Raw genomic sequence first — 25,904 nt, 5'->3', positions numbered from 1 at the left:
GCCAGCCTGGACAGTTTAATGAGGCAGGGTCTCAAAATAAAAAAGTCTGGGGATGTAGCTTCAGAGTGCTTGCCTAGCATGTGCAAGGCCCTGGGTTCAATCCCCACCACCACCACACACCCACAGAAAGCGAAAGTCAAAATGAAGAGCAATGCAAAATAAAACTACACTAAGCCCACCTTATTTGTGGATTTATGCATGTGGTTTTGACCAAGCACACGTCAAACAAAGAAATAATCTAAAAGACATTTCAGAAACAAAAATTTTTAATTCTCTCGTTCTCATTCTGTAGCTTAGCAAATATGGAGCAGCTCTCACTCAGTCCCATATTATTGTCAGTTGTGTAAATTGTTTTGTGATCTGCTATTTCCCTGCCTTTCATTTTGTGAAAATCGGCCTCCCAAAAAGCAAATGGTACCCCCAAAAGAAAGGCAAAAGTGAACGTGTTTAATTGAAGTGACAATTTGAGATTTTTTGAAAGGCAATATGTGTTTCGTGGAAGTTGAGCAGCTTTATGGGAAAAAGGAATCAAGTATTGCAGGCCATTGCTGAACCCTACGCCTTCTGAGCATGAGTGGTTTTTCCTCAACAATGGGCTTCTTATAATCATGTACCCATAGATACCAAGGGTCTCCTCTATACTGAGGTGCTACTTTTCATTTACTGAATTGGCAAAAATCCTAAAGCTTGGCAGTATATTCTGTAGATGGAGTAATGGTAACACAAGCACTTACTGTTTTGGAAGACTCAAACAGTATCATCCTGTTAGAACAGAATTTGAAAATATCTAGAAAAACTTTATGTGCATTTATCCATTGACCCAGAAATCCTGCTGCTAGGAATCTACCCTAAGATACACCAGCAAAAATTCAAAACAATTACACACAGGTAAATCTCTACAGCAAGCATTTGGAAACAATGCAAATGTTCATCAATGATGAGTTGGATAAAGTACAGTTATATGCATGAAACAAAATACTCTGAATTTGAGGACAGTAATGAGTCAGAACTACATATGCTGAAATAGGGTGATCTCCAGTATATAGTAAGTGGATAAAATAAGATATGAAAATAGATATATGTACATCCTTATTACATATTGAATGCCACCAGTTATGTAATAAAGGGAACAAGTACAAATATACATGTGTATCTGCTTTAATTTCCATAAAGAAGCTCTAGAAAAAAATAAATCAAAAACTAAGAAACATTGAGGACAGTAGGAAGAACATAGGTGGAAGCAAGATTTCTTTAAACAGACCCAGAGGTGGCGCACACTCAGGAAGCTAAAGCAGGAGGGTCATGAGTTCCAAGCCAAGCTGGGCCACAGCTTGCTATGCAGCAAGACCCCATGTCTCTACATAAATAAACAAACTATAAAGTTGACTTTGGAAACATGTTTTATATATTTTAAAATACTGAATTTTTGAAAGCAATCCCTAAAAATTAAAATTAATGGAGAGTTGAGTCAGGATCATTGTCCCTGCAGGAAGAACAGTGACCTTAATAGACATCTTTGCTGTGTCTTTTAAAACACCAACAACAACATGAAGCTTTTTTGAGTCTAGAGACCATGAATTTCTGGCAATAATATTTTCTGTATTAAGCTTCTAATATTATTTTTGGGGATCATAGCTTGTTTTAGTTTGTTCTATAAGGTTAACAGTATTAAATGACTTACATTCTTAGAACACATCAAGTGACTTTTCTTAACAGATTAGTGCCTTTTTATTTTTGTATTCCATTTTATGTTACTGGTCCCAGCACCAAAGCCTTTCTTTCCATGGCCTGTTTGTACTTTGTCTCGTACAATAAAACCTGTATTAGCTGGTGGTGGTTGCAGGAAAAACAAATTTTATGATAAATGTCAATTTGATATGGATGCCCCCCCCACAAAAAAATAATTATTGCAAGTGACTTTAGACCACAAGAATTGAAGAATATATACATTCTGTTGTTGTGGGTTTGTTTGCTTTTTCTGAGATAGTGTTTCTCTATGTAGGTCAGGCAGGCTTTGAACTCATGATCCTCCAACCTCAGACTCCTGGGTGCAGGGATTCTAGGCATATGATATCACACCCAGCTACAGACATACATACTCATACTAAAGATAGATAAAGCTTCAGAGAAACTTAAATTTCATTTGGTAGTTTAATTGCTGGTCAAAATATTAATATTTTAAAACTATTTCATGTAGGGACAACAGCGTTGCTCAAGTGGTAGATCACCTGCCTAGCAAGTGTGAGGCCCTGAGTTCAACCTCCCAGTACCACCAACAGAAGAAAAAAAAAGCAAAATAAAAAGTAGTTATACCACTGTCAGAAACTAAGATTTCAATGCTTTAAAAAAACAAAAAAAAAGGTGTAAAAGATATATTTTAAGATAATGGCAAATAGAAAAGGATTATTCAAAAAAAGGATTACTTAGTAAACCCTAACTTTATTTTTCTTTTTGGGGAAAGAGACCCTGAACCTGGGAAGGGCTGGATTAAGAGGTCCAGAATACCCTGAGTTCCTTCTTTGTGCTTGGAGCTCTCTTTTACTAAGTATTAGTAAAAGTATTAGCTATAAGCAACAGTGAAATCCCAGTGCCTAATAGTTAATTAACTAAAAATGGAACTTGAGCAAAGAGTAGAATGGTAGGGGTGGGAGAGAAAAGGAGGAAGAGTAGAGAAATATTGGTCAGAGGATATGAGGTTGAGGTTAAAGAGGAAGGATAAATTCTAAGGTAGTAGAGCACCTGCTTTGCAAGCTGGAAGCCATGAGTTCAAACCTCACTCCTACCAAAAAAAGAAAAGGAAATTGTGAGTGATTAAGGTGATATATATGCTATTTTGACCGATGTAATCATTCCACACTGTGTAGACATACCACTGTGTGCTTCATAATCACATATGATTAGAATTTGTCACTAAATTAACTAACTGATGAATTTTAAAAAACGAACAGCCCAGGAAGGATATTTCTCCTTTCAACAAATCTCAAAAGGAACAAGAGTCAATAGAGCAAAAGTGGATGTTAAAGTAAGAAGAAGTAAGTAGAAATAATTTAACTATGTGCTAGCCACCCAGCAATGGCAGAGGTAGTGAATTCTACTGGTCCTCACCTCTCATCACTGAGGGAATTTTGTCCCTGTCATAGCATGTTAATGTCATGAGCTCACAGCATACACATCTACAACATATCTGTACTGGAAACTTCTCATTTTCAAATTCTACTAGGGAAACCTTCATATGGCGAGGTAGTACCACACAATGTTGTTTGTTTGTTTGTTTGCTTGTTTGTTTTGTGGTACTGGGGCTATCTGTCTGGGCTGGCTTCAAACCTTGATCTTCCTGATCTCTGTCTCCAGAGTAATCCTCCAGTTAGGATTACAGGTGCCACCAGCACCCAGCTCCACACAATGTGGGCTATTAAGAATTAGCCAGGCAAGGTGGCTCATGCCTATAGTCCTATCTATTTGGGAGGTGGAGAGTGGGAGGATAGAGATTCAAGACCACCCCCCCCCCCCGCACAAAGTCCTCCAGACCCCATCTCAACCGATAAAAGCTGGGTGTGATGGCTCACACCTGCCATCCCAGCTATGTGGGAAGTATAAATAGGAGGATCATAGTCCAGGCTGAACCAGGCATAAACAAAACCCTATCTCAAAAACAGCCAAATAAAAACGGTCGGGGGTATTGCTCAAGTGGTAGAGGATCTGCCTAGAGAGTGTGAGGCTCTAAATTCAAACAGAGAGAGAAAGAGAAAGACAGAAAGTACTCTCTGAATTTGTGTAATGGGAGTAAAATGTAGACTAACTCATAGGATTACAGTGGGGATTCAATTAAAAAAAAAAGCATGTAATGTGTTTAGCATCCTTGGTACATAGTGGTGGATAAAATGTTTGTTATTAATAAACTGAGAACACATTTAAGGACAACCACCCTGCAATTCATCTTTGTACCTTCAGAATCTATCAGGCTGCCTAGCATCTATTAGGGGTTCAAAAATGTTCATTGAATGAGTCACTGTATGCGGGGGTCAGGGAGCATGAGGACACCCAGCAATAAAGTCATTTGCCCAAGGTCACCATGCCACATGGCTACTTCAAAACAGAGCTTATAAATCTCTACAGAGTGAGGTGCCCTTTAAGTCTCTTGCTTCCTAAGTGTTTAGATTGTACCTGACTGAGCATAAGTCTGGGGGAGAAAGATTCAATCAAAGTTCCAAGCCTGATTCTATTCCAGCCAGAGCAGAGTGTCTGTCTCTCCCTTTCTCTGGGCCTGTCACAATCTCAACAAATAGGCTTTTAAATTAAGTAGTGATTTGGAATGTAAGTGAGTGCATTTAAGATGATAAGAGACAGAGAGATCCTAATGGTTGAAATATTTGTCATATCACAAGTAAACGGAGTGTTTCGGGGAGTCACTAATATAACTAATTCTTTCCAGATCCTCCTCTGCTCTGTGTGAGAAGATGAGGTCAGTGCAGGTTGAGCCAGCCTGGAGTGAGCAGCTGTCGGGGGACTGAAGAGAATACTGATGGATAGCTGAGGCGCCCTGACTGTTTTCTTGACAAAACCAGAGCCCAATTGTGCAAATTAAGCTGTGGCTGCCCGACAACCAGCGGCAGGTTGCTACAAATGAAAAAGGGGGAAAATGAATGTGTAGCCTACACTGCCTCTCCCCGCAGCCCACCCAGAGAGCAGAGATGTGCCCATGGGCTTAGCCCCTGTGCTATGAGGTATCTGAAGGGAAGATGGAAATGATCAAATGCAACTCTGTCCTCTCCACTACCCACCCATACTCCAATCTCTTCTGCAACAAACCCCAATCATATTAGTCTCACCTCTTAAACACTCCCAGAGCCTAGGATCGCACTACCTCCAATGAAGCCTCTTGATCAGCATGCTTAGTAGATCCAAGGGGTAACCTCCTTTGCAGCCACAATACTATTCTGCCTGTATTAGTGGTAAACTGAAGGTACACCTGTAATCCTAGCACTCAGGAGACTGAAACAGGAAGACCACATGTTTGAGGCTACATAGTGTGACCCTGTCTCATAAAAAAAAAAAAAAAAAAAAAAAAAAGATTAACAAGCCAGTTATCAGTGGCTCACACCTATAATCCTAGCTACTTGGGAGGCTGAGATCAGAGGGATCTCAGTTTGAGGCCAGCATAAGCAAATAGTTCTCAAAATCCCATTTCTAAAATAGCCAGAGCAAAATGATCTAGAGATGTGGCTCAAATGGTAAGTGTGTGAAGCCCTGAATTCAAAACCCAGTATGAAATCCCCTTGTATTTTTTTTTTTTTAAAGCCTACAGCACCTGGTATTCCCAGGCGGTCTTCCATCCAAGTACTAACCAGGCCCGACTCTGCTTAACTTTCAAGATCAGATGAGGATAAACCAGTTCACGCCGGATCCCTGGGAAGCAGCGTCTCCGTCGTTTCCGACCGGTTTGCGGTACTTTAAGAAGCTCGCAGCAGGCCGCCGCCATGGGCAAAGGAGACCCCAACAAGTCGCGGGGCAAGATGTCGTCGTACGCCTTCTTCGTGCAGACGTGCCGCGAGGAGCACAAGAAGAAGCACCCCGACTCCTCCGTCAACTTCGCCGAGTTCTCCAAGAAGTGCTCGGAGAGATGGAAGACCATGTCTGCAAAGGAAAAGTCCAAGTTCGAAGATATGGCAAAAAATGACAAAGCCCGCTACGACAGGGAGATGAAAAACTATGTTCCTCCCAAGGGCGATAAGAAGGGGAAGAAGAAAGACCCCAACGCTCCGAAAAGGCCTCCATCTGCCTTCTTCCTGTTTTGCTCTGAACATCGCCCAAAGATCAAAAGTGAACATCCAGGCCTCTCCATTGGGGATACGGCAAAGAAGTTGGGGGAAATGTGGTCTGAACAGTCAGCCAAAGATAAACAACCATATGAGCAGAAAGCAGCTAAACTAAAAGAGAAATACGAAAAGGATATTGCTGCATACCGTGCCAAGGGCAAAAGTGAAGCAGGAAAGAAGGGCCCTGGCAGGCCAACAGGCTCAAAGAAGAAGAATGAACCAGAAGATGAGGAAGAGGAGGAAGAAGAGGAAGAGGATGAGGATGAGGAGGAAGAAGATGAAGATGAAGAATAAATGGCTGTCATATAATGTGTGTGGAATGTGCGTGTGTGCTCAGGCAATTGTTTTGCTAAGAATGTGAATCCAAGTGCAGCTCAACATTAGCTTCAATATAAAAACTGTACAGATTTTTGTAAAAAAAAAAAAAAAAAGATCAGATGAGATCGGGTGAATTCCAGGTGGTATGGCCTTGTATTATTAATGAATGATGAATCAAAAAAAAGATTAAGATAAAGTTTCATTTTGTATGTTTTGACAGTACTGGGGCTTGAGTTCATGGTGTCAAGATTGTTAGGCAACTACTCTCTCTTGAGCCATGCCCCAGTCCTTTATATGTGTTTTGCTGCAGTTAAAATTTTTAGGGCTAGGGGCATGGCTCAAGTGGTACAGCACCTGCCTAACAAGTGGGAGGCCCTGAATTCAAACCCCAGTGACACACACACACACACACACAAAATTAAGAGCCTTTTGAGATTTTATATAAATATTGGTGTTATTGCCACTATTATTATTACTCCATCTTTCCTTAAGTATGTGTAGAGTGTTCACTATATGCCAGACATTGTGCAAGACACAACAATTTTAATTATAGATGGTGAATAAATAAAACACAAAATATAGCATTTCTTGCCAGGTGCCAATGGCTCACACTTGTAATCCTAGCTATTCAGGAGGATCAAGGTTCAAAGCCAGCCCAGGCAAAATAGTTCTTGAGACCCTATCTCAAAAAAACCCATCACAAAAAAAGGCTGGTGGAGTGGCTCAAGGTGTGGGCCCTGTGTTCAAACCCCAGTACCACACATACACACACACACACACACACACACACACACACACACACACAAATAGCATTTCTTGAAGTAGATAGCAGTAAGTTTGTACAAATGTAATAGAAATTAGCTCACCAAATAGTATGACTAAATGTTACTTTGTTTAGGACACTGTCTAGCATATGTTAAATGCTACATATAAGTGTTAAATAAACAGACCACCATTCAAGAAGTCAGTTAATTCTCTGAGCTTCAGTAAAATAATGGGGTATTATAAAAGATTTCTAAGGATACTTTCATGTCTGCAAATCCAGGGTTCCATATTTTATAGATGAAGACTTTGGAAACTGCTATACCATGCATGATAGGGCTTGACTTCCTACTATTAAACCATTTCCTCTCTGTTGTTTTTAACTAGCAGCAGTGCCCAATCTAGGACAACTGACTTCCATCCTCTTGTTCTTCCACTATTTTGAGGGTAGTGCAGATTGCCATTGTGGACCAGACTTTTGTATTGGTGAAACTTCCAACACTTGGATGCTAGTTTCCTTGACACAATTGGTTGCAATAAAAGCTTTCCTGATAGCAAGTATGTCAGGGTCCAGTTAAGAAACCAGAAACCATGCTAAGAATTTCAGTGGAGTGAATTTCTTGCTTAAATAGATATTGGAACTGTAAAAAGGCTAAAAGGGATACCAAGGTAATACAGAGACAGTAACTTCAGAAGCAGTCTCCAGCTGGGTGCCAGAGGCTCACACCTATAATCCTAACTACTTTGGAGGCAGAAATCAGGAGGACCAAGGTTTGAAACCAACCCAGACAAATAGTTCCCAAGAGCCTATCTCGAAAATACCCAACACAATAAGGACTGTGGAGTGGCTCAAGTGGTGGAGTACCTACCTAGCAAACGTGAGGCCCTGAGTTCAAACCTCACTACTGCAAAAAGAAAAAAAAGTATCCACCGTAAGACTGGACACAAAGGGAAGAGGTGGGAAGGGTTGGAGGAAGGCCCCTATAAGGCTGCTTGCTACTCAGGCCACCAAGGAGTGTGCTGGTACTTCAGAACTGGGATTCAGACCTCTACATTAGTGATTTTTCCCATTGCTCAAAGTCTCTGAAGGGACACAGTGATGTTTGTTCTGGATGTACTGGAAAAAGCTAGAGACTAGAATCAACTGCCATCTTGCTGGGTGGGTGCTGTTGTCAGGGACAACAAGCAAGCAAATAGGAGGCCTCTTCCTCCTGCTTTCCAGCCTCCCTCTGATGCCCCTAATAGGGGAACCAAACAGAGATTCAGTTGGCAGGGAGAAATATGGTTTTAGAGTCAAGACTAACATCAAGGAACAGAGTCCAGAAGAGGGGGTTTGGAGTTAGAGACATCTTCCCCAACTCCCAAACCACTATTTGTTGTTTCATCTCACAGTGAATAACAGCTCTAATGGCAGAGTAACACTGAATATATTCACACTCTACCTGTTCAAACATAGCTACTCTGATAGACGTTGTGGTATACACCCATACTCTTACACTTGGGAGGCTGAGGCAGGAGGATCACAGGTTAAAGGCCAGCCTGGGATACATAGTGAAACTCTGCCTCAAAAACAACAACAGGGATAGTGGGATGGCTCAAGCAGTAAGAGCACCTCCCTAGTAAGGGTGAGGCCCTGAGTTCAAACCCCAGTTCTGCCAAAAAAAAAAAAAAAAAGCAACTATCCCAACCTCCTTAAATTCTCCCTTTTCCAGCCTTTCAGAACTTTTCATTGATTTCTTCTGTTTAGCCACCTTAGAACAGGGGTCTTATATGACTCATTTTTGTGCCCCTCTGGAGCCAGCATAATCCCATGATGCTTTTGTAACACCAGGTGCTTTCTGAGCATTGATTTGAATGTTCTGACTGCTCTAAGTGTTAGGGAATTAGTCTTTGTATTGAACCCAAATCAGCCTTTCTTCAAGCCCAGTGAGTAGCCTAGCCAATTCGGCAAAGCAACTCACCCACTCCAAGTCTCAGTTTCTCTGGTATGGTAACAGTTTAGGCATCCCCACAATGACAGCTCTCAATCCCACACTCAAGGGAGAAATGGGTAGAAAAGGAAGGAAATGTAGAGGGTTGTTGTTTGTCATTACTATAACAAATACCTGACATGATAAAAGCGAGAGCACACAAGGGAGGGGTGAGGATAGGTAAGACACCTAAAAAATTAGCTAGCATTTGTTGCCCTCAACGCAGAGAAACTAAAGCAGGTACCTTAAAAGCAACGGAGGCCAATAGGAGAAGGGGACCAGGAACTAGGGAAAAGGTTAGATCAAAAAGAATTAACCTAGAAGGTAACACCCACGCACAGGAAATTAATGTCAACTCCCTATATAGCTATCCTTATCTCAACCAGCAAAAACCCTTGTTCCTTCCTATTATTGCTTATACTCTCTCTTCAACAAAATTAGAGATAAGGGCAAAATAGTTTCTGCCGGGTATTGAGGGGGTGGGGGGAGAGGGAGGGGGTGAAGTGGGTGGTAAGGGAGGGAGTGGGGGCACGGGGGAGAAATGACCCAAACATTGTATGCACATATGAATAATAAAACAATAAAAATTTTAAAAAAACTGAGATAATCAATTGATAGAAAGAAAAGACTTATTTTGGCTCATAGTTTTGGAGGTTTCTGTCCATGATTGGTTGGCCCCACTGCTTTTGGGCCTATGGTAAGTCAGAAGCATATATGGCAGCAGCACGTGACAAAAACATTCACCTTATGGCCAAACAGAGAAAGAGGAAGGGGCAGTATCCCACTATTCCCTTCATTGGCATGCCCCCAATGACCTGAAAACCTCTCACTGGGTCCCATCTCTTTAGTTTCCACTGTCTCCCAATAACACCAAACTGGAGACAAATCTTTTAACATATGGGGCCTTGGGCGACATTTCAAATTCACACTAGAACAGCTGGTTTACCTTCCCTGTTCCTCTTTCTCTCATTCTGCCTCTGCTGCCCTTTTCTCCTCATATTTCATCAGTATTCTGGAATGTTGGCCAATGAATATCCTTTCTGAAGGACACAACTCTTGGCAAGTTATAAGCATAGAGACTTGCCTGGCATTCTTCATGATAAAGTCAGAATAGCATAGAGGTTAACCAAATAGGCTTTGAAGTCAGATTGCATATATTAAAAATCCCTGCCATATCACTTCCTATGTGACCTTGGGCAAGTAAATTGGTCCTCTATTCAAATGAAAATTAGAGTTAATGGCACAAAACTCAAAGGCTTGAGTTTGTTATTATTCAAAACAAATAACATGTGCTAAATACTCATTAACTATTTCTGAGCCCTATGAGCTTAATATTGTACTAAGTGTCATTTACCACAATGTTATTTAAACCTTTATACATCTTATGAGCTGGGAATGGCCTCCTTCCCTTTACAGGTGAAGAAACTGAAAGTCACATGACCACAAAGACAAAAAGGGGCATAGCCAGAGAGTTTGAATCCAGGACTAACCCCAGAATGAGGGCTCAGGAGTAGTACTGCCCTCTAGAACACTCAGGACATTTGTAAGAGCATTTTGGGTTGTTGCTGTGGGAGGGCATCCCTGGCCTTCAATGTTAAGTAGGGACTAGGGATGTTTGACATGTTGCAATACACAAATGAGTCCTGCATATCAAGAAAGTTCCAGATCCCAAGTAATTCTGAATATCTTCCAGACAGCCTTGTCTGGTCACATTTTATAGCACTTCTTTCTACTTCCGTATCAGTGATTTCCTTTAACAGTGAGCTCTTATGCTTACTTGTATCAGTCCTTGTCCTCCATTCTTATCTTTGCTGGCAATTTGTCTTGAGTAAATTGTCATGCTTAACAAATTTACTCCTAATCTGAGCATTATACCCAATCCCAACCCAATCTGAGAAAGAGTATCTGTGAAAAACAAAGGTCACAGCATACTTAGTATTAAATAATTTCCTCCTAAGATTGAAAAAGGTAAGAATGACCATCACTAGCCAATTAAATATTTTACTGTCTTAGCCAAAGCAATAAGGAAAGAAAAAGAAGTAAAAGGTATATGAATTGAATAGGGAAAAAATAACTCATCTTTACTCACAAATGACAAAAACTGCTTACGGAATCTTAAGGAACTCCACAAAACAACTATTAGAATTAATGAGTGAATTTAGCAAGATCATATATTACATAGTCAATATTTGATTTTATTCCTACATATGAGGAGTAAATAACTAGAAAATGAAATTCATAAATAATTCCATTTATAATAGAGTCAAAAACAGGATAGATAAGGCATGATGGCTCATATCTGTAGTCCCACTACTTGGAAAGCAGAGATCTGGAGGATCGGGGTCCAAGGCCAACCAAATAAAAATGTTACCAAGACCTCCATTTCAACAAACTAGGCATGGTCGCATACATCTGTAGATCCAACTATGCAGGAGGCATGGGTAAGAGTGTCAAAGTCCCTGGGCTAAAAGCATGAGCTCCTATCTGAAAAACCAACCAAGTTGTTCTCACTCTAGAGATGACCTGCTTTCAGTCTATTGAAAGTGAACTCCTCTCCTGAAAACTTTGCTGTCATTTTCATGAGTGAAAGAAAAAGAGAGAGAGAGAAGAAACCAAAAAAAGGGGGGAAGGGCTTAAATGGTGAGGCCCTGAGTTCAAATCTCAATAATGAAAAAACAAAAAAGGAAAAGGAAAAATATAATTAAGAACAAGTTTAAGAAAAGACATGCTAGGGCTGGCAGAGTAGCTTGAGTGGTAGACTGCCTGCCTAGCAAGCATGAGGCCCTGAGTTCAAACCACAGTACCACCAAAAACCAATAAAAACACGTTAGATTTCTTCCTTTATAACCACAAATTAACAGACCTAAGTAATGGAGAAGATATGATAAACTGTCAATTTTTGTCTTTAAAATCCCAAGTCAGACTATTTTTTTTTTTTAGAAGCTGAGTTGACTTTAAAAATTTATATGGAGCCAGGCATGGGTGGTTCATGCCTGTAATCATAGCTATTCAGGAATCAGAGATCAGGAGGATCAAGGTTCAAAACCATCCCCAGGCAAATAGTTCATGAGCTCCTATCTCGAAAATACCCAACACGAATAAGGGCTGGCAGAGTGGGTCAAGTGGTTGAGTGCCTGCCTAGCGAGTGTGTGTTCCTGAGTTCAAACACCAGTATCACCAAAAACAAACAAGTAAAATATCTAGAACAGTCAAAAAGTCTTTAAAAAGAACAAAGTTGGGGACTCACAGTCTATCTGGTTTGTGTATTTGTTTGAGACATAGTCTCACTATTCAGACCAGGCTGGCCTTGAACTCAAGATTCTCTCACCTCTGCCTCTCAAGTGCTCAGATTACATGTGTGTATCATTATGACAGGCCTGATTTTAAGACTTACTATAAGTAGGTTAGTAATCATACTTAAATATTAGTAATGTTAATAATCAAACTTAGCTACTAAATTTAAATGTTTCAATTATCTATCACTGTGTAACAAACTACCCTAAAACAGTGACTTAAAACTACTATATTTTTGCTCCTGGACCTGGGGTTGGCTGGGCTCAGCTGAATACACTCCAGGTATTTCATGAGATTCACTCAGCTGTTGGCTGGGGCTGAAGTCATTTTCACTGTGTTTCTGGTGCCCAGGCTAGAACCCACTTGTTAGCTGGAGGCTGGAAGAACTGGGGCTCCCTAGGCATTTCTCTTTAGCTGGCCTTTCCAGATGGAGGCTTCCTACAGGGCAGCTGAAGACTCCTACAGTGAATTTCCAGAGAACCAGGTGGGAATGGCATGGCATTAACAATCTAGACTTAGAAGTCCCCTAGAGTCACTTTCTCTACCTTCTATCCAATACAAGTCAGTCCCTGAGACCAGCTCATATTCAAAGGGAGAAATTAGACTCTGTACCTTGATGAGACGAGGGTCAAAAAAATTAGATACATGAATGGCTTAAATGTTAGACCACCTGCCTAGCAAGTGTGAGGCCCTGAGTTCAAATGCTATACCACACACACAAAAAAAAAGATACCACCCAAAGCAAAGAAGGGAAGGTCCAGAAATAAAAGTCACTCTCTGCCTAAAAGAAAGCGTGCATAAACAAGAAACATCTGGAATGCCACATGTGACTTTTTTTTTTTTTGAGCTTTCTTGAGGTTTCTGGTGTGATTCATCAGCAAAGGGACGTGGGTACTAGACAAGAAAGCTGTGTGGGGAGGGACTATTCCCCACTACATACAAAGTAAAGTAAAATAGGAGCCTTACTTAGCTACATGAGGTCTCCAAAGTCTCACTTTGCTCTCTTCTCTTTTTTTTTTTTTTGTGGGACTGGGGTTGGAACTCAGGGCTTTACACTTGCAAAGCAGGCACTCTACCTCTTAAGCCATGCCTCTAGTCCATTTTGCTCTGGTTATTTTGGAAATGGTGTCTCTTGAACTATTTGTCCAGACTGGCCTTGAACTGTGATTCATCTCCTCTCAGTCTCCCAAGTTGCTAGGATAACAGACATGAGCCCAGTGCTTTCGACCTTTGTAACATGCTGTTCACACTGCTTAGTTCTCCATTCTTCTCTTTTCTCTGCCTATTCATTCTTCAGGATCAGCTTAGCATTAGCCCTTTCAGAAGCCCTCCTTGATCTAAGCCTGGGCCCCATGTCCCTTCTGTGGGTACCATAACTTCCTATGCTTTGCCCTTTCTCAGTGCTCACCAGTGTCTTTGCTTGCTATTTATTCTCTCCTTCATCCATTTCCTCCTGAAGCTTGAGTACAAGGCAATACAGTGTACTCCTTTTTGTCCCTAGCACCCTAAATTATGAATGACTTTAAGTAAGGGGATAGAATATTCCTGAGTCACAAAAGGATGCAAAGCCACACAAGGGGCTGCAAGATGTCTTGCTTTGTTCCAAACCTCCCTGCACAGGCAAAGTAGAGCTGGGCAAAGCTGGCTTGACAAGTGATTAGCCAGTCCCTTGGTGCGAAGACCCAGCACTGCAATCTGCTCAGCCGTGGCCTCCCCTCCAGTCTCCCCAAATCAGCCAACTCCTCTTCCTAGTTCCTCTCTGGGGGTAGATCGACCCGCTTCTCACTAAACCTTAGACGCGATAATAGGAGAGAGAGAAAAAAATAAAGGTCGAGAGTAGGACAATTGGTGGCAACGAGATGAACACAGATTAATGATGTGGGCCTCGCCCTGGCCTCCCCAGCCTGGGCTGGAGAAGGTTCATGGTTGATACCCATTAAAGGGCTTAATGAAATAATTATAATTCACACCCTAGAGCATGAAAGAATCAATACTGGGGAACTCTGAGCCACTCTAGGGGTGGCATCCCACCGGCTTCACAGTTCAGAGCAGCAGGCAGAGCTGGTGGAAGCAAATGCCATTGACGCAGAAATTGCATTAAAAGAGGGCAATAATAGATTAAAAGCTGCCGGGATCCTGGCGACTAGATGTCGATATCCTTTATTTCATACCTTGCCCCAATTCTGTCCCCTCCATGCACTATTAGCCCAAATCGATGGGCTGTCAATTGACATCACAGGCTACAGCATTAATGCGAGCTCACAAAGGAAGCCCGGCCCTATGTTATCACTTCTCTCGCTTCCAAATTACCACATAATGCAGGCCATGGGCAGCTTGTGCCATGCTAACACTATACACGATTTGTTGGAATTGAACTAAACATTTCATAGCTAAAGATTTCATCAGAGGCTTGATGACAGAAATAAACTGCTGTCCACAGGGAAATCACTGGAAATAATAGAATTAGGTATTGTTTGGGAATCCAGGGGGACAATGGAAGGATGAAAGATGGAGAGAAATGAAATCTACAGCTGGTGGCCTACTATGGAAGCAGCTCCAGGGAAAGACTACTTTTAGAAGGCCTTTTTGCTGGTCTCACTAAAGAACAGGTATTTGGATTTTTGTCTAGGTTTCAATTTGTATTTTTGTGCAAGACCTGAGGAGGTGGCCCCTCTTTATTGACAAAAGAATATGTAATTGTTATGGATTGAATTACAGCCCCCTACCCCACCCACTCAAAAAAGGATATGTTGAAGTCCTATGTGACTTCACAATGTGACTTTTCTTATTTGGAAGTAGGCTCATTACAGAGGTAATTAATGTACATAACTGGAAAATTAAAGAATGATCAAGGTGGGCCTTTATCCAATATGACTGGTATCCTTATAAAAGGATAAATACACAGACAGGCACAGAAAAAAGACAACGTGAACACACTCAAGGTAAAAGGCAGCATGTGACTGGAGTGAGGCAAGGAACACTTGAGGCTACCAGATGCCAGGACAGTTGGGACAGTTTCATCCCTAGTACTTTCAGAGCAAGCACGGCCCTTGCCTGAAACTTGATTTCAGACTTCTAGCCTCTAGAACTGAAAGGACAAATTTCTGTTGTTTTAAGCTGTATTGTTTTGGGTATTTTTTCACAGTATCCTTAGGAAATGTTAACAACATTTAGATAATAGCTTATAAGATCCCCATTTACTGAACACTTCTGAGTCAGTCTCGGAACTAAATGCTCTCCATACACTGGCTCATTCCATCCTTGTAACAATCCTGACAGTTGAGTATTCTAGCTTCCATTTCACTGGTAGATAGTGTTTCAGAAAGAAAAATTTGCTTGAAGTCACACATCTTGCTGGACATTGGTGGCTCACACCTGTAATCCTAGCTACTCAGGAGGCAGAGATCAGGAAGATCGTAGTTCGAAGCCAGCCTGGGCAAATAGTTTGCTAGACCGTATCTCAAAAAAACACATCACAAAAATAGGGCTGCTACAGTGGCTCAAGGTGAAGGTCCTGAGTTCAAACCCCAGTACCACAAAAAAAGTCACACTCCTTACAAAGGGTAGAGCAGGCTTGTTAAGACAGAAACATCAGAGATACTAAACAAGTACAGAGTTTAGAAAAACAGCAAGAGACATTACTCAGTTCCCTGAGAGCAGGAATCTCATTTTGGGTTTTTATTGTGCTTCCTCCTCCATCTTTCCAATTACTTTAATAGATCTGTTTCTTTCTGTCCCCCTTGCCCTGAAAACTATTAAGTAGGAATGGGGGAGGCAGCTCTGTAGCCAAATATGTTCTGATACATGCTACAATATAGGCAATCCTTGAAAACATGCTAAAGAAGCCTGTCATAAAACACCACATATTGCATGGTTCTGTTTATATGATAGGTCCAGAATGGACAAATATTTTGAGACAGGAAGTAGACTGATGATTGTTTATAGCTAAGGTGGTAAAAGGCAAAGTGAAAATTTGGTATGAAATTTTGTTTTGGTGTGATTAAATTGTTCCAAATTGTGTTGCACTGTTCTGTGACTGTATCTAAAATACTGACCTAAACACTTTATTCCCCACCCCTGTACCCTCACAGCCCTAAATCTCTACTCAAGCTATACTCTACCCAGCCGCCCCCACCCCAGACAAGGTACTTGCTCAGCAGGAAATGCTTGGAACATGAATGTGGGTATTTGGTGGTGACTTCCTTACTCATCACTTGCCGTGCTTTTGGTTAGGCAATCTGTGAAACAAGCAAAAAGCACCACCTCTGACAAAAACATTCCTCCAGGTGCCCTGGTGCCTTATAATTAGCTACTGCCATCTTGTGGACAAAGATGTCCTTACACCAGTAGGTATACTTCCAATAGAAAATGAAAATTCTCCTTTTCTACTGGCAGTTCTACCAATCACCCCATTCCACCTTAACAGAAAACAAAAGGTCACTTTTCTATGAAAGCCTAGAGCCTCAAACATTGTTTGGGCAAAGGGCTGTTTAAAGGCTTTTTTTTTGTTGTTTACAATTTAAGTATACAAATATTTTAGTATTGACTTCAATGGCTGTGGCTTACAAAAAAAAAATGAATCTTCAGTAGTTTAAAAGTCTAATCTTGAGAACCATAGTAATAAAAATACATTTTAAAGCATAGCCATGCTAAGGTCAAGTTACATTCTGCAGAAACTTTTTTTTTTGGGGGGGGTGGGGAATAGTTCTAGAGTTTCAATTTAGGGCTCCAGCTTGAAGCCATGCCCCCAACTCCAGCAATTACTTTTTTAAAAATTGGACTTGGGAGACAGATGGATTTTTTTGTGCTTGTCTCAACCTAGTGGTCCTCTGTACAAAAACCAAATCAAACTGAAAAACAAATTCCAACCCAGAATGTTCCTCAGCCAGGACATTCAATCACACACAACCTCAATAAGCAAAAAAAAAAAAAAATTTTGTCACCCTAAGTTTATGCATAAACTTACATGCAAGTTTACTCTTCTAAGCTTATATAACCACCCTTCTAAGGGTGGAATCAAATGGAGTTAAGCAGCAACAGTAGATATTGGTGACCCTTTAGCTAACTTCTCCATTTTCCCTTAACCTCTCCTTACAAACTTAGTATTTTTTCCAAGGCTTTCCCACAATAATTACAGTATGTTTTGCATCTTGTAATGCTACTTTGTCCTCAATTTTGCATACTTCTCTCCTGCTACTCTGCATGACTACAACAGTTTTAGGGCCCATTTACTTATCCAGGAATTAGCCCAGAGCAGGAAGGTAGTTAGAAATACAGCAAAACAAAATCACTGGGACCTTCTGGTCCCCGTATTGCTTAGAGCTGCAAATACCTTCAAGTGCTCCAAAGTCCAGTATGACAAAACAGTAACAAAGAATACTAATTTGACCCAATTCAACCTAGATTAAGATTTTGCAAGTAAGTGCATGTGTGAAAGAAAATCCTCGCAGTAAGCATGAATCCTTAGAAGCGATATATGGAGATAAATTGGTGTTTGTAACCCAACTCATGTATGGTTTAAGGGAAACAGGTTAAGTCTAACCAGCTAGACTGTCCTCCCAGTGTAGTTACTCAAATGTCTGAACCCCAGCACTGTTACATCTAGACTAAGTAGTTTGAGAAAACCTAGCAAAATAATCTCATGCTCTTTACACAGGCCCAGTTGTACATTACTATACTTACCCCTCTAATTCATATTCAACCTCAAATTAGAACTGGGAATTTTTTCAGTGTAATTCCTGCTTTTTAGTAAATACCATGGTGGTGGTGGAGTCTTATCGATTTAAGAATTCAAAATTGTTTACCCCAGCTCATTAAAAATTGTAAACTGAGCAAAGTAGCACATCCCTAACCCCAGCACTAGAGAAAAGACTAAGATCAGAGTTGGAGCACAGTCTGGGACCTGTCTCATTCTTCAGCCACAAACAGTAACAAGACCCCAGTCAGATCTCAGCCACTAAAATAGTGGTTATTTACATGTAAACATCACATTCCTTCCAAACGTGTCCCTTACAATATAGCAAAAAATAGAGCAGGGATACCTATTCCTATTAAAAAATCCAACCTCCTCAGACAGCTCAAGTGTTGCAGCTCCCTCATGTGCTTAAGGGCTAAAGGGTCGATGAAGGTTGAAGAAATTTCCATTAGACAAAACCTTGTCTTGATGCATCTGCAAAATTCAAAGTCTAATTATCAAGCAGTGGGGCCATTTCCAACAGGACTTAAGTGAAACCGACTATCCCAAACTAGTTTGAGGTACAAGAGCTACATGCCTGGGGTAAACCATCTTACTGTACCATTCAGTGAGAACTAAGTCTGACCACAAGGTGGCATCTTAGCACGAAGGATCCAATTATATTTAGAATAGCCTTCATCCAACTTCCCTTAGGACAGAAGTCCACAGGCCAAAGTGGAGCCCAGTTAACTTCAGTATTCTCTGCTAACACATAATGGCTCAACTAACCCAGGCAGGTTTCTCCCCTCCCCTAAAATGGTGATCTAGGTTAAGTTCTGCAAATAGCTTTTAATGTGTCCAACCATCCTAACTAGCTTAACTGGCCTTTCCTAAAAACCCCATCTTGCAGTTGAAAAACCACCACCAGTTACTTCTACCTTCAAGCTAGGCAGCTATTCAGTAAGTCAGACCAATTATATGGCGCCAAATTTTAAATATTTTTATTTAAGACATTGCATTTTCCACTTACAATACAGTGTTTATAAAGTGCAATGTTACTTCCTTTCCTGTGCATCACATGTTCCATATTCAAGTATAAGAATGCCCAGTATAGCAGCTCATTTTACTGCTATACAATTTGCTAAATTTGGGTCCTTCAATGTTTTACTGTGTGGAACAATGCTACACCTGTATTTGGGTTGACTTAATCAACCTCTTCAATGGTGGGACCAGAGGAAGCACCACCAGAAGGAGGAGCTCCCCCACCAGGGAATCCCCCAGGCATTCCTCCTGGCATGCCTCCTGCACTCTGGTACAGCTTGGTAATGATGGGGTTGCAGACTTTCTCCAGCTCTTTCTGCTGGTGTTCAAATTCTTCCTTCTCTGCAGTCTGAGGAAAAGAAAAATTATAAATTAGATTTTTCAAATAGCTGACATGTTAAGAATATAATCCATCACAGCCCACTGCTATACTATAAAAATTAAGATATTGGCTATTCCTTAATCAGGTCACTCAGACATCCAAGGAAGGTAAATTGCCAACAGTCCTGAATTCTGGTGGAAACCGCGAATGTTTGGACCATTCATCATCGTGACCCTGCCATAACACCAGCTGAAGCTTGAAGTGTTCTACCCCCACTGCTCAACAAAAAACTAACCTGATTTTTATCCAGCCAGTTAATGATCTCATTACACTTATCCAGAATCTTCTGTTTATCTTCATCATTGATCTTTCCCTGAAGCTTCTCATCTTCAACAGTTGCTTTCATATTGAATGCATAGGACTCCAGCGAATTCTTGGATGACACCTTGTCCCTCTGCTTCTCATCTTCAGCTTTGTACTTCTCTGCTTCTTGGACCATACGCTCAATGTCCTCCTTGCTCAAGCGGCCTATGAAATTACAAAATCCTTTGAGCACAACTTTAAAGACCAAAACATGCACTGTTATTTGCACTACAAATAAATACTTTTGGCTATTCAGCATAAACTGTAAATACAGGAAATTATGACTAAGAGCAGAGTGCATGTCATGTAGCATAACATACCCTTGTCATTGGTGATGGTAATTTTGTTCTCTTTTCCTGTACTCTTATCCACAGCAGAAACATTGAGGATGCCATTAGCATCAATATCAAAAGTGACTTCAATCTGAGGAACACCACGGGGTGCAGGAGGGATGCCTGTGAGTTCAAACTTGCCAAGAAGATTGTTGTCCTTGGTCATGGCTCGCTCACCTTCATACACCTTGAGAAAGAGCAGAAAGGTTAGTACAATGGATTTTAGAGACTTCTTTTGTTTATCTAGGAGAAAACTAGTAGTCGCTCAGACATCCAAGGAAGGAAGTGGCCAACACAGAAATTCTGGTGGAAACTACGAATGGTTATGGAATCCATCATCATAGCGAGTCTATCTAGGCCTCTAGAGGAGGCTCCCTGCTTTTATGTAATCTAAGCCACCCCAAATAGTGAACACACCTGAATGAGCACACCAGGCTGGTTATCAGAGTATGTGGTGAAGGTCTGTGTCTGCTTGGTAGGAATGGTAGTATTGCGCTTGATAAGGACAGTCATGACTCCACCAGCAGTTTCTATACCCAGAGAAAGAGGAGTGACATCCAAAAGCAGCAAATCTTGAACATTTTCAGACTTGTCTCCAGATAGGATGGCTGCCTGGACAGCTAAAGTAAAAAAAAAAAATAAAGTGTTAAGACACAATGTACCCATCAGTACTAACTTCACTACTATAGCTCTTACTCGCTCAGACATCCAAGGAAGGAACTGGCCAACACAAGACTTCTGGTGGAAACTACGAATGGTTTTGGAATCCATCATCATAGCGAGTCTATTTGGGCCTCTAAAGGAGGCTGTCGAATTGAAACTTAATATTGAGATTGTTACCTGCACCATATGCAACAGCTTCATCAGGGTTGATGCTCTTATTTAGCTCTTTTCCATTGAAAAAATCTTGCAGAAGTTTCTGAATTTTGGGGATACGGGTGGAACCGCCCACCAGGACAATGTCATGTATCTGTGACTTGTCCAGTTTGGCATCTCGAAGGGCTTTTTCTACAGGGTCCAGAGTGCCACGAAACAGGTCAGCATTCAGCTCTTCAAACCGAGCACGGGTGATAGAGGTATAGAAATCAATTCCTTCATAGAGGGAATCAATCTCGATGCTGGCCTGGGTGCTGGATGAGAGGGTACGCTTGGCTCGCTCACAAGCAGTACGCAGACGACGGACAGCTCTCTTGTTCTCACTGATGTCCTTCTTATGCTTGCGTTTGAATTCAGCAATGAAATGATTGACCATTCTGTTGTCAAAGTCTTCTCCACCTAAGTGGGTGTCTCCAGCTGTAGATTTGACCTCAAAGATCCCATCCTCAATAGTGAGGATTGACACATCAAAAGTGCCACCTCCTAAATCAAAAATCAGCACATTCCTTTCAGCACCAACCTATTGTAAGAAAAAAAATTGTATTAAGTTCATTTACACCTAATTGGGGATCCAAACACTCCTTAACCCAGATTAGCATCTACAATAAATTTACAAACCTTCTTGTCTAAGCCATAAGCAATAGCAGCAGCAGTTGGCTCGTTGATAATTCGAAGCACATTGAGACCAGCAATGGTTCCAGCATCTTTTGTTGCCTGACGCTGGGAATCATTGAAGTAAGCTGGCACTGTGACCACAGCATTGGTGACAGTCTTAAGAATGAATGACAAGAAAAAGACCAATCAAATCACTAAACTCAGTTCTATGACCAAATTGTCTACGTGGACATGCCAACATCCCAGTACTGAAAGCATTACACTTTAATCCTAGTTGGAAATTTTAACACAAAATGCATCCCTGGAGACAGCTGCAAACTACTAGTACTGTCAAAGAGCTTACCTTCCCAAGATAGGCTTCTGCAATTTCCTTCATCTTTGTTAGAACCATAGATGATACCTCCTCTGGGTAGAAGCTTTTTGTCTCCCCTTTGTACTCTACTTGGACTTTGGGTCTGCCTGCATCATTCACCACCATGAACGGCCAGTGTTTCATATCTGACTGGACAACAGCATCATCAAATCTACGTCCAATCAGACGTTTGGCATCTGTAAAAGAAGTTATCTTCATTGTACACCTTGCCAGTAAAAACAAAGCCCAGACTCAGTATAGCTCACACTGCCTGATATGCACAAGTCTCACACCCCTCCTCTAGCACTGGTGGCTGAACACTCAGATTGGTAGTCAACCAGTGTGGACAGCAATGGTCCATCTTGACTTTCTGGAAGTACAAGGTTACCCTCGACTTTACAATGCTAGGGTTTGAATTCAGAGCCTATGCTTAAGCCACACCATCAGTCCTTGTATGTGATGGATTTTCTAGAGCTATGGTGCCTCTACTACTTGCTTGGACTGACTTCAGAGCGAGATCCAGAGGATTTCTACCTCTGGAGAAACTGGAATTACAAGCGTTTGAGTAACCGGTGCCCGGCTGATAAACCGTTTAAATTACATAGTTGAATAATCAGGGTTTTGCTGCCTCGTATTTTTAAAAACTTCCTGCTCACTGGGCCCTTTAAACTCGTGCCAAACCTGACTCACCAAAAACTGTGTTGGTGGGGTTCATCGCAACCTGATTCTTTGCAGCATCACCGATCAACCTTTCGGTGTCAGTAAAGGCGACATAGCTTGGTGTGGTTCTGTTCCCCTGATCATTGGCAATTATCTCCACCTTTCCATGCTGGAAGACACCCACACAGGAATAGGTGGTGCCAAGATCGATGCCTACTGCAGGTCCCTTAGACATAGTTGCTGCCAACACACAAAAAGACAAGTTAAGCATTTAATTACCTGTTTCCTTAAGACAGCCTTATAATATAGACCCATACCTACAGGTGTGGCCTCTTGTAAACAGATGCTTTCCGACTATTAACAAGGGAGGTCAGAAGCAAATGCTACAATCCAGGCCACCGTGCCAACCCAGCAGAACCCGCCCGCCCCGGCTGAATGCTCCATCTGCCCCTGATCTAGAAGGGTCTGCGACGTTGACGAGCACGTGGTCGCGTCGCGGAGCCCTATGTCCCCTCACCAGCCACATCGACCTGCTTTGTTTCTCTGTACAGAGAAGCCCCTCCACCCCGGGTGTGTGCCAAAGCCGGCTTCCTCTAAGAAGCCAAGTGCAGACAGAACAGGGGTCGGGGAAATGGCCGGCTCCGCCTGCCCGGAAAGCGGATGCAGCACCCCTCCCCCGCCACGCGGTCGCCGAGGACACCTGGCCTGGGCACCGCCCAGCCTCGCCCGGCCCGCCCGCGCTCCCAGCTCATCCTGCGGACCGGACCGCAGCCCACAGCCCACAGCCCATCCCCACCTGCAGAGATAAAGCGGCCGAAACGAGCGGAAGCCCGCCGCACGCTCACCGGGAGCTGCTCGGAGCCGCGCGGCAGCAAGCACACTCGGGCTAGCGCGTCCACCCACACCCGCTCGCTTCTCAAACCCTCCACCCCAACTACCAAGGTCGTTAAAGGTTAGACGTCTTACCATGCGTGTAGGCCCCTGCTCTTGTAGCGAAAACTGCACCCAACCCCCAAGAGCTGCCACTTCGTTCAATGAGACCGGTTTCAGCCCGCCACCCCGTCTCTTATACTCTGTCTCAGAACCTTCCAGAAGGGACCCGCCCCAGCTGGCTGCCCATCATGGCCTCTTCAACCAATGGGCGACCGATACCTCAGCAACTCCCAATCACAAACCCGAATTCATTCCTTGGACTCGCCCCCTCCCGCCCCCCTTCCGCCCTACCTCATGATGACGCACCGCCGCGGCGTTCTGGAACTTTCATGCTCGCCCCCGCTCTCCGAACGGCCCCGGGGAAAGGGAGGGTGGGGCCAAGAGAGCCCGCGCGCGGGAGTCCTCAGTCACTCCTGGTGGGGGAGGGGGAGCGTCTGGCTCCACGCATGCGCGCTCCGAGGGGGCGGAAGGAGGAAAAGGAAAAGGGACGGGCACACTTGGAGGCAACCAATAACAGCAGTAGCTGGGATTTTTTTTTGCTTTACGGAACCGGGGCCGGAAGAGCGCAGGGCCTGAAGGGAGGGGTCTGGGCTCCGGAGATAGGGAAGAGAAGACGGAAGTGAAGAGAGGACAAAATGGCTACGAAGGTTGTTGCTCCCCTCCCCCACCCGAATCCTTGTTCCTCTTCCCCATCCCCCATCGCGGTGTTGGAGACTGTCTTCTACCTCCTTCCCCCAGGTTCTGTGCACCCATGTTTCGCAGTTTGGGGCTAAGGGGACGCCGAAGGTCGGGGAGGATGGTTCCGCTTTCAGGAGTACCTGGACTTGGGGTTAGGGGTCGCCGCCAGGCCGCCTCGGGGCCCCGCCTCCGCTCCTACGAGAGGTGGAACAGGTCACTGCAGCAACCCCAGCGCAGAGGTTTCGGGGGGCCCAACTTCTCAAACACCCTCCCCCTCCCCGGGACGATGGGGGGGGGCGGGGTCTGCAGTGAAGTAAAAGGCCAGGCCCGCTTCTCCGACCGCCCCTCCCCCGCTTGCCCACGTTTCACATTTATGAAATAAGTGTCATTTCATAAATCAAAGGTAATGCGGTTTTTTTCCCTCGTGGATGAGCCATCCTTGGTTCTGTAGCCCTGTGCCCTTGATTGAGATTTCTTAGCCTTTTTAAAATTTTCAATAACAGGCGGGTACGTTTTCTCCCATGATTTTAGCCAGAAATTAAACGACAGACCTTGCAGAGTCCTTGAAAACGTGACTGAGCCAGTGTTCTAAACAGAGGTGCCCGGGATTTTGTGCATGAAGCAGGTATTGGGGCCCTGCCACTCTTACGGCTCTGTCAGGTTCTGCTTTTTTTCCACGTGACTTTTCAAACAGGCAGGACAGCTGCTATTTGCATTTTATAGTTAAATAATCACACATAGGGGAAATTTTTTTTTTTTTTATTTAAAACTACTTTGACTTTTAGTAGCGGGTTGGAATTGGAAGGTCTCCAGACCATTTGAGGAAACCTATCACAAGATTGAGGACACCTTGTCCTTGTTCTTGTCAAGCCAGAAAAGCCTTTTAGAGACAGACTCAAAAAAAAGGATTTTTTTTTCATCTTTACCTACTGGGGAAATGTTGGCATGGAGTCCATAGAGATATATACTTAGCCCCTCCCAAGAAGTTAATTTTATACTGACTTTTCAACACAGACTGCTTTTTGTTAGCTCATTTAACCATGAAAACAATTCTCTGGGGCTGGTGGAGTGCTCAAGTGGTAGAGTGCCTGCCTATCAAGCTTGTGGTCCAGAGATCAAACCCCATAAACAGCAAAACAAAACAAAAAACTCTCTAGGAGTATATAATATGCCTCTGCACATTTGGAGAAAAATGAGGTTCAGAGATATTTTTTGTGCGAAGATAGACAGCTGGTTAACGTAGCATGGGGGCAGGGGACTGGGGCTTGAACTCAGGGCCTACACCTTGAGCCACTCGACTAGATGGTTTTTTCCTAGATAGGGTCTCAGACTGTTTGCTCAGGCTGGCTTCCAACCATGACCCTGATCTCTGTCTCCTAAGTAGCTAGGATTACAGCCATGTGCGCCCACCTTTTTTTTTTTTTTTAACTACAGTGTAATTTCCAGAAACACACAACTTTAACTCCAGAAAGAAGATGTGTACTCTGGGCCACTTTCAGTTTCCTTTAACAAGTATATTATTTGAACTACATCCTGCAGTTTATTTATTTACTTATTTTGTGGTAGTGGGGCTTGAACTCAGGGCCACTCCACCAGCCCTATTTTTGTGAAGGGTTTTTTGAGATAGGTCTCATGGAACTATTTGCCTGGGAAGGTTTCCAACCAGGATCCTCCTGATCTTGCCTCCTGAGTAGCTAGGATTACAGGCAGGAGGTACCAGCACCCGGTACATCCTGCATTTTTATAATTGATCTCTGAACTACATTCATGTTTGTCACTGAGCTAGTAGAAAGTAGAACTGAGGCCCATATTCGCTGGTTTGGGGGATCCCACCCCCAATAACAGCAATGTGGAAAAGCAGAACAGAACTGGGGTTATAGTTCATCAGTAAAATGCTT

At 42.7% G+C, this 25,904-nt stretch overlaps 1 protein-coding gene, 2 non-coding genes and 1 pseudogene across 3 annotated transcripts; 1 reads left to right on the top strand and 3 right to left on the bottom strand.

Moving 5' to 3' along the window:
* Positions 1-5,387: 5,387 nt before the first annotated feature.
* LOC109697754 (high mobility group protein B2 pseudogene) lies at positions 5,388-6,225 on the top strand (annotated as a pseudogene).
* Positions 6,226-18,818: 12,593 nt separating this feature from the next.
* On the bottom strand, positions 18,819-23,515 carry Hspa8 (heat shock protein family A (Hsp70) member 8). Its single transcript, XM_020181592.2, has 9 exons — positions 23,362-23,515; positions 22,426-22,635; positions 21,727-21,932; positions 21,387-21,539; positions 20,733-21,288; positions 20,310-20,512; positions 19,881-20,079; positions 19,493-19,725; positions 18,819-19,224 (listed from the first exon to the last, which is right to left on the bottom strand). Exons 2-9 carry the CDS (start codon positions 22,628-22,630, stop codon positions 19,039-19,041), a joined length of 1,941 nt encoding a protein of 646 aa, XP_020037181.1. The 5' UTR covers positions 22,631-22,635; positions 23,362-23,515; the 3' UTR covers positions 18,819-19,038.
* On the bottom strand, positions 20,154-20,239 carry LOC141420962 (small nucleolar RNA SNORD14). Its single transcript, XR_012445672.1, has one exon. It is a non-coding gene; the product is annotated as a small nucleolar RNA SNORD14 (small nucleolar RNA).
* Positions 20,589-20,674, bottom strand: LOC141420961 (small nucleolar RNA SNORD14). The gene has a single exon (XR_012445671.1). It is a non-coding gene; the product is annotated as a small nucleolar RNA SNORD14 (small nucleolar RNA).
* Positions 23,516-25,904: the final 2,389 nt, after the last annotated feature.

Source organism: Castor canadensis, chromosome 2, assembly GCF_047511655.1.
Source record: "Castor canadensis chromosome 2, mCasCan1.hap1v2, whole genome shotgun sequence".
In the NCBI taxonomy this organism is placed as follows: Eukaryota; Metazoa; Chordata; class Mammalia; order Rodentia; family Castoridae; genus Castor; species Castor canadensis.
Note: the sequence above shows the minus strand (reverse complement) of the source record. Positions and strands in the feature narration are given on the sequence as shown.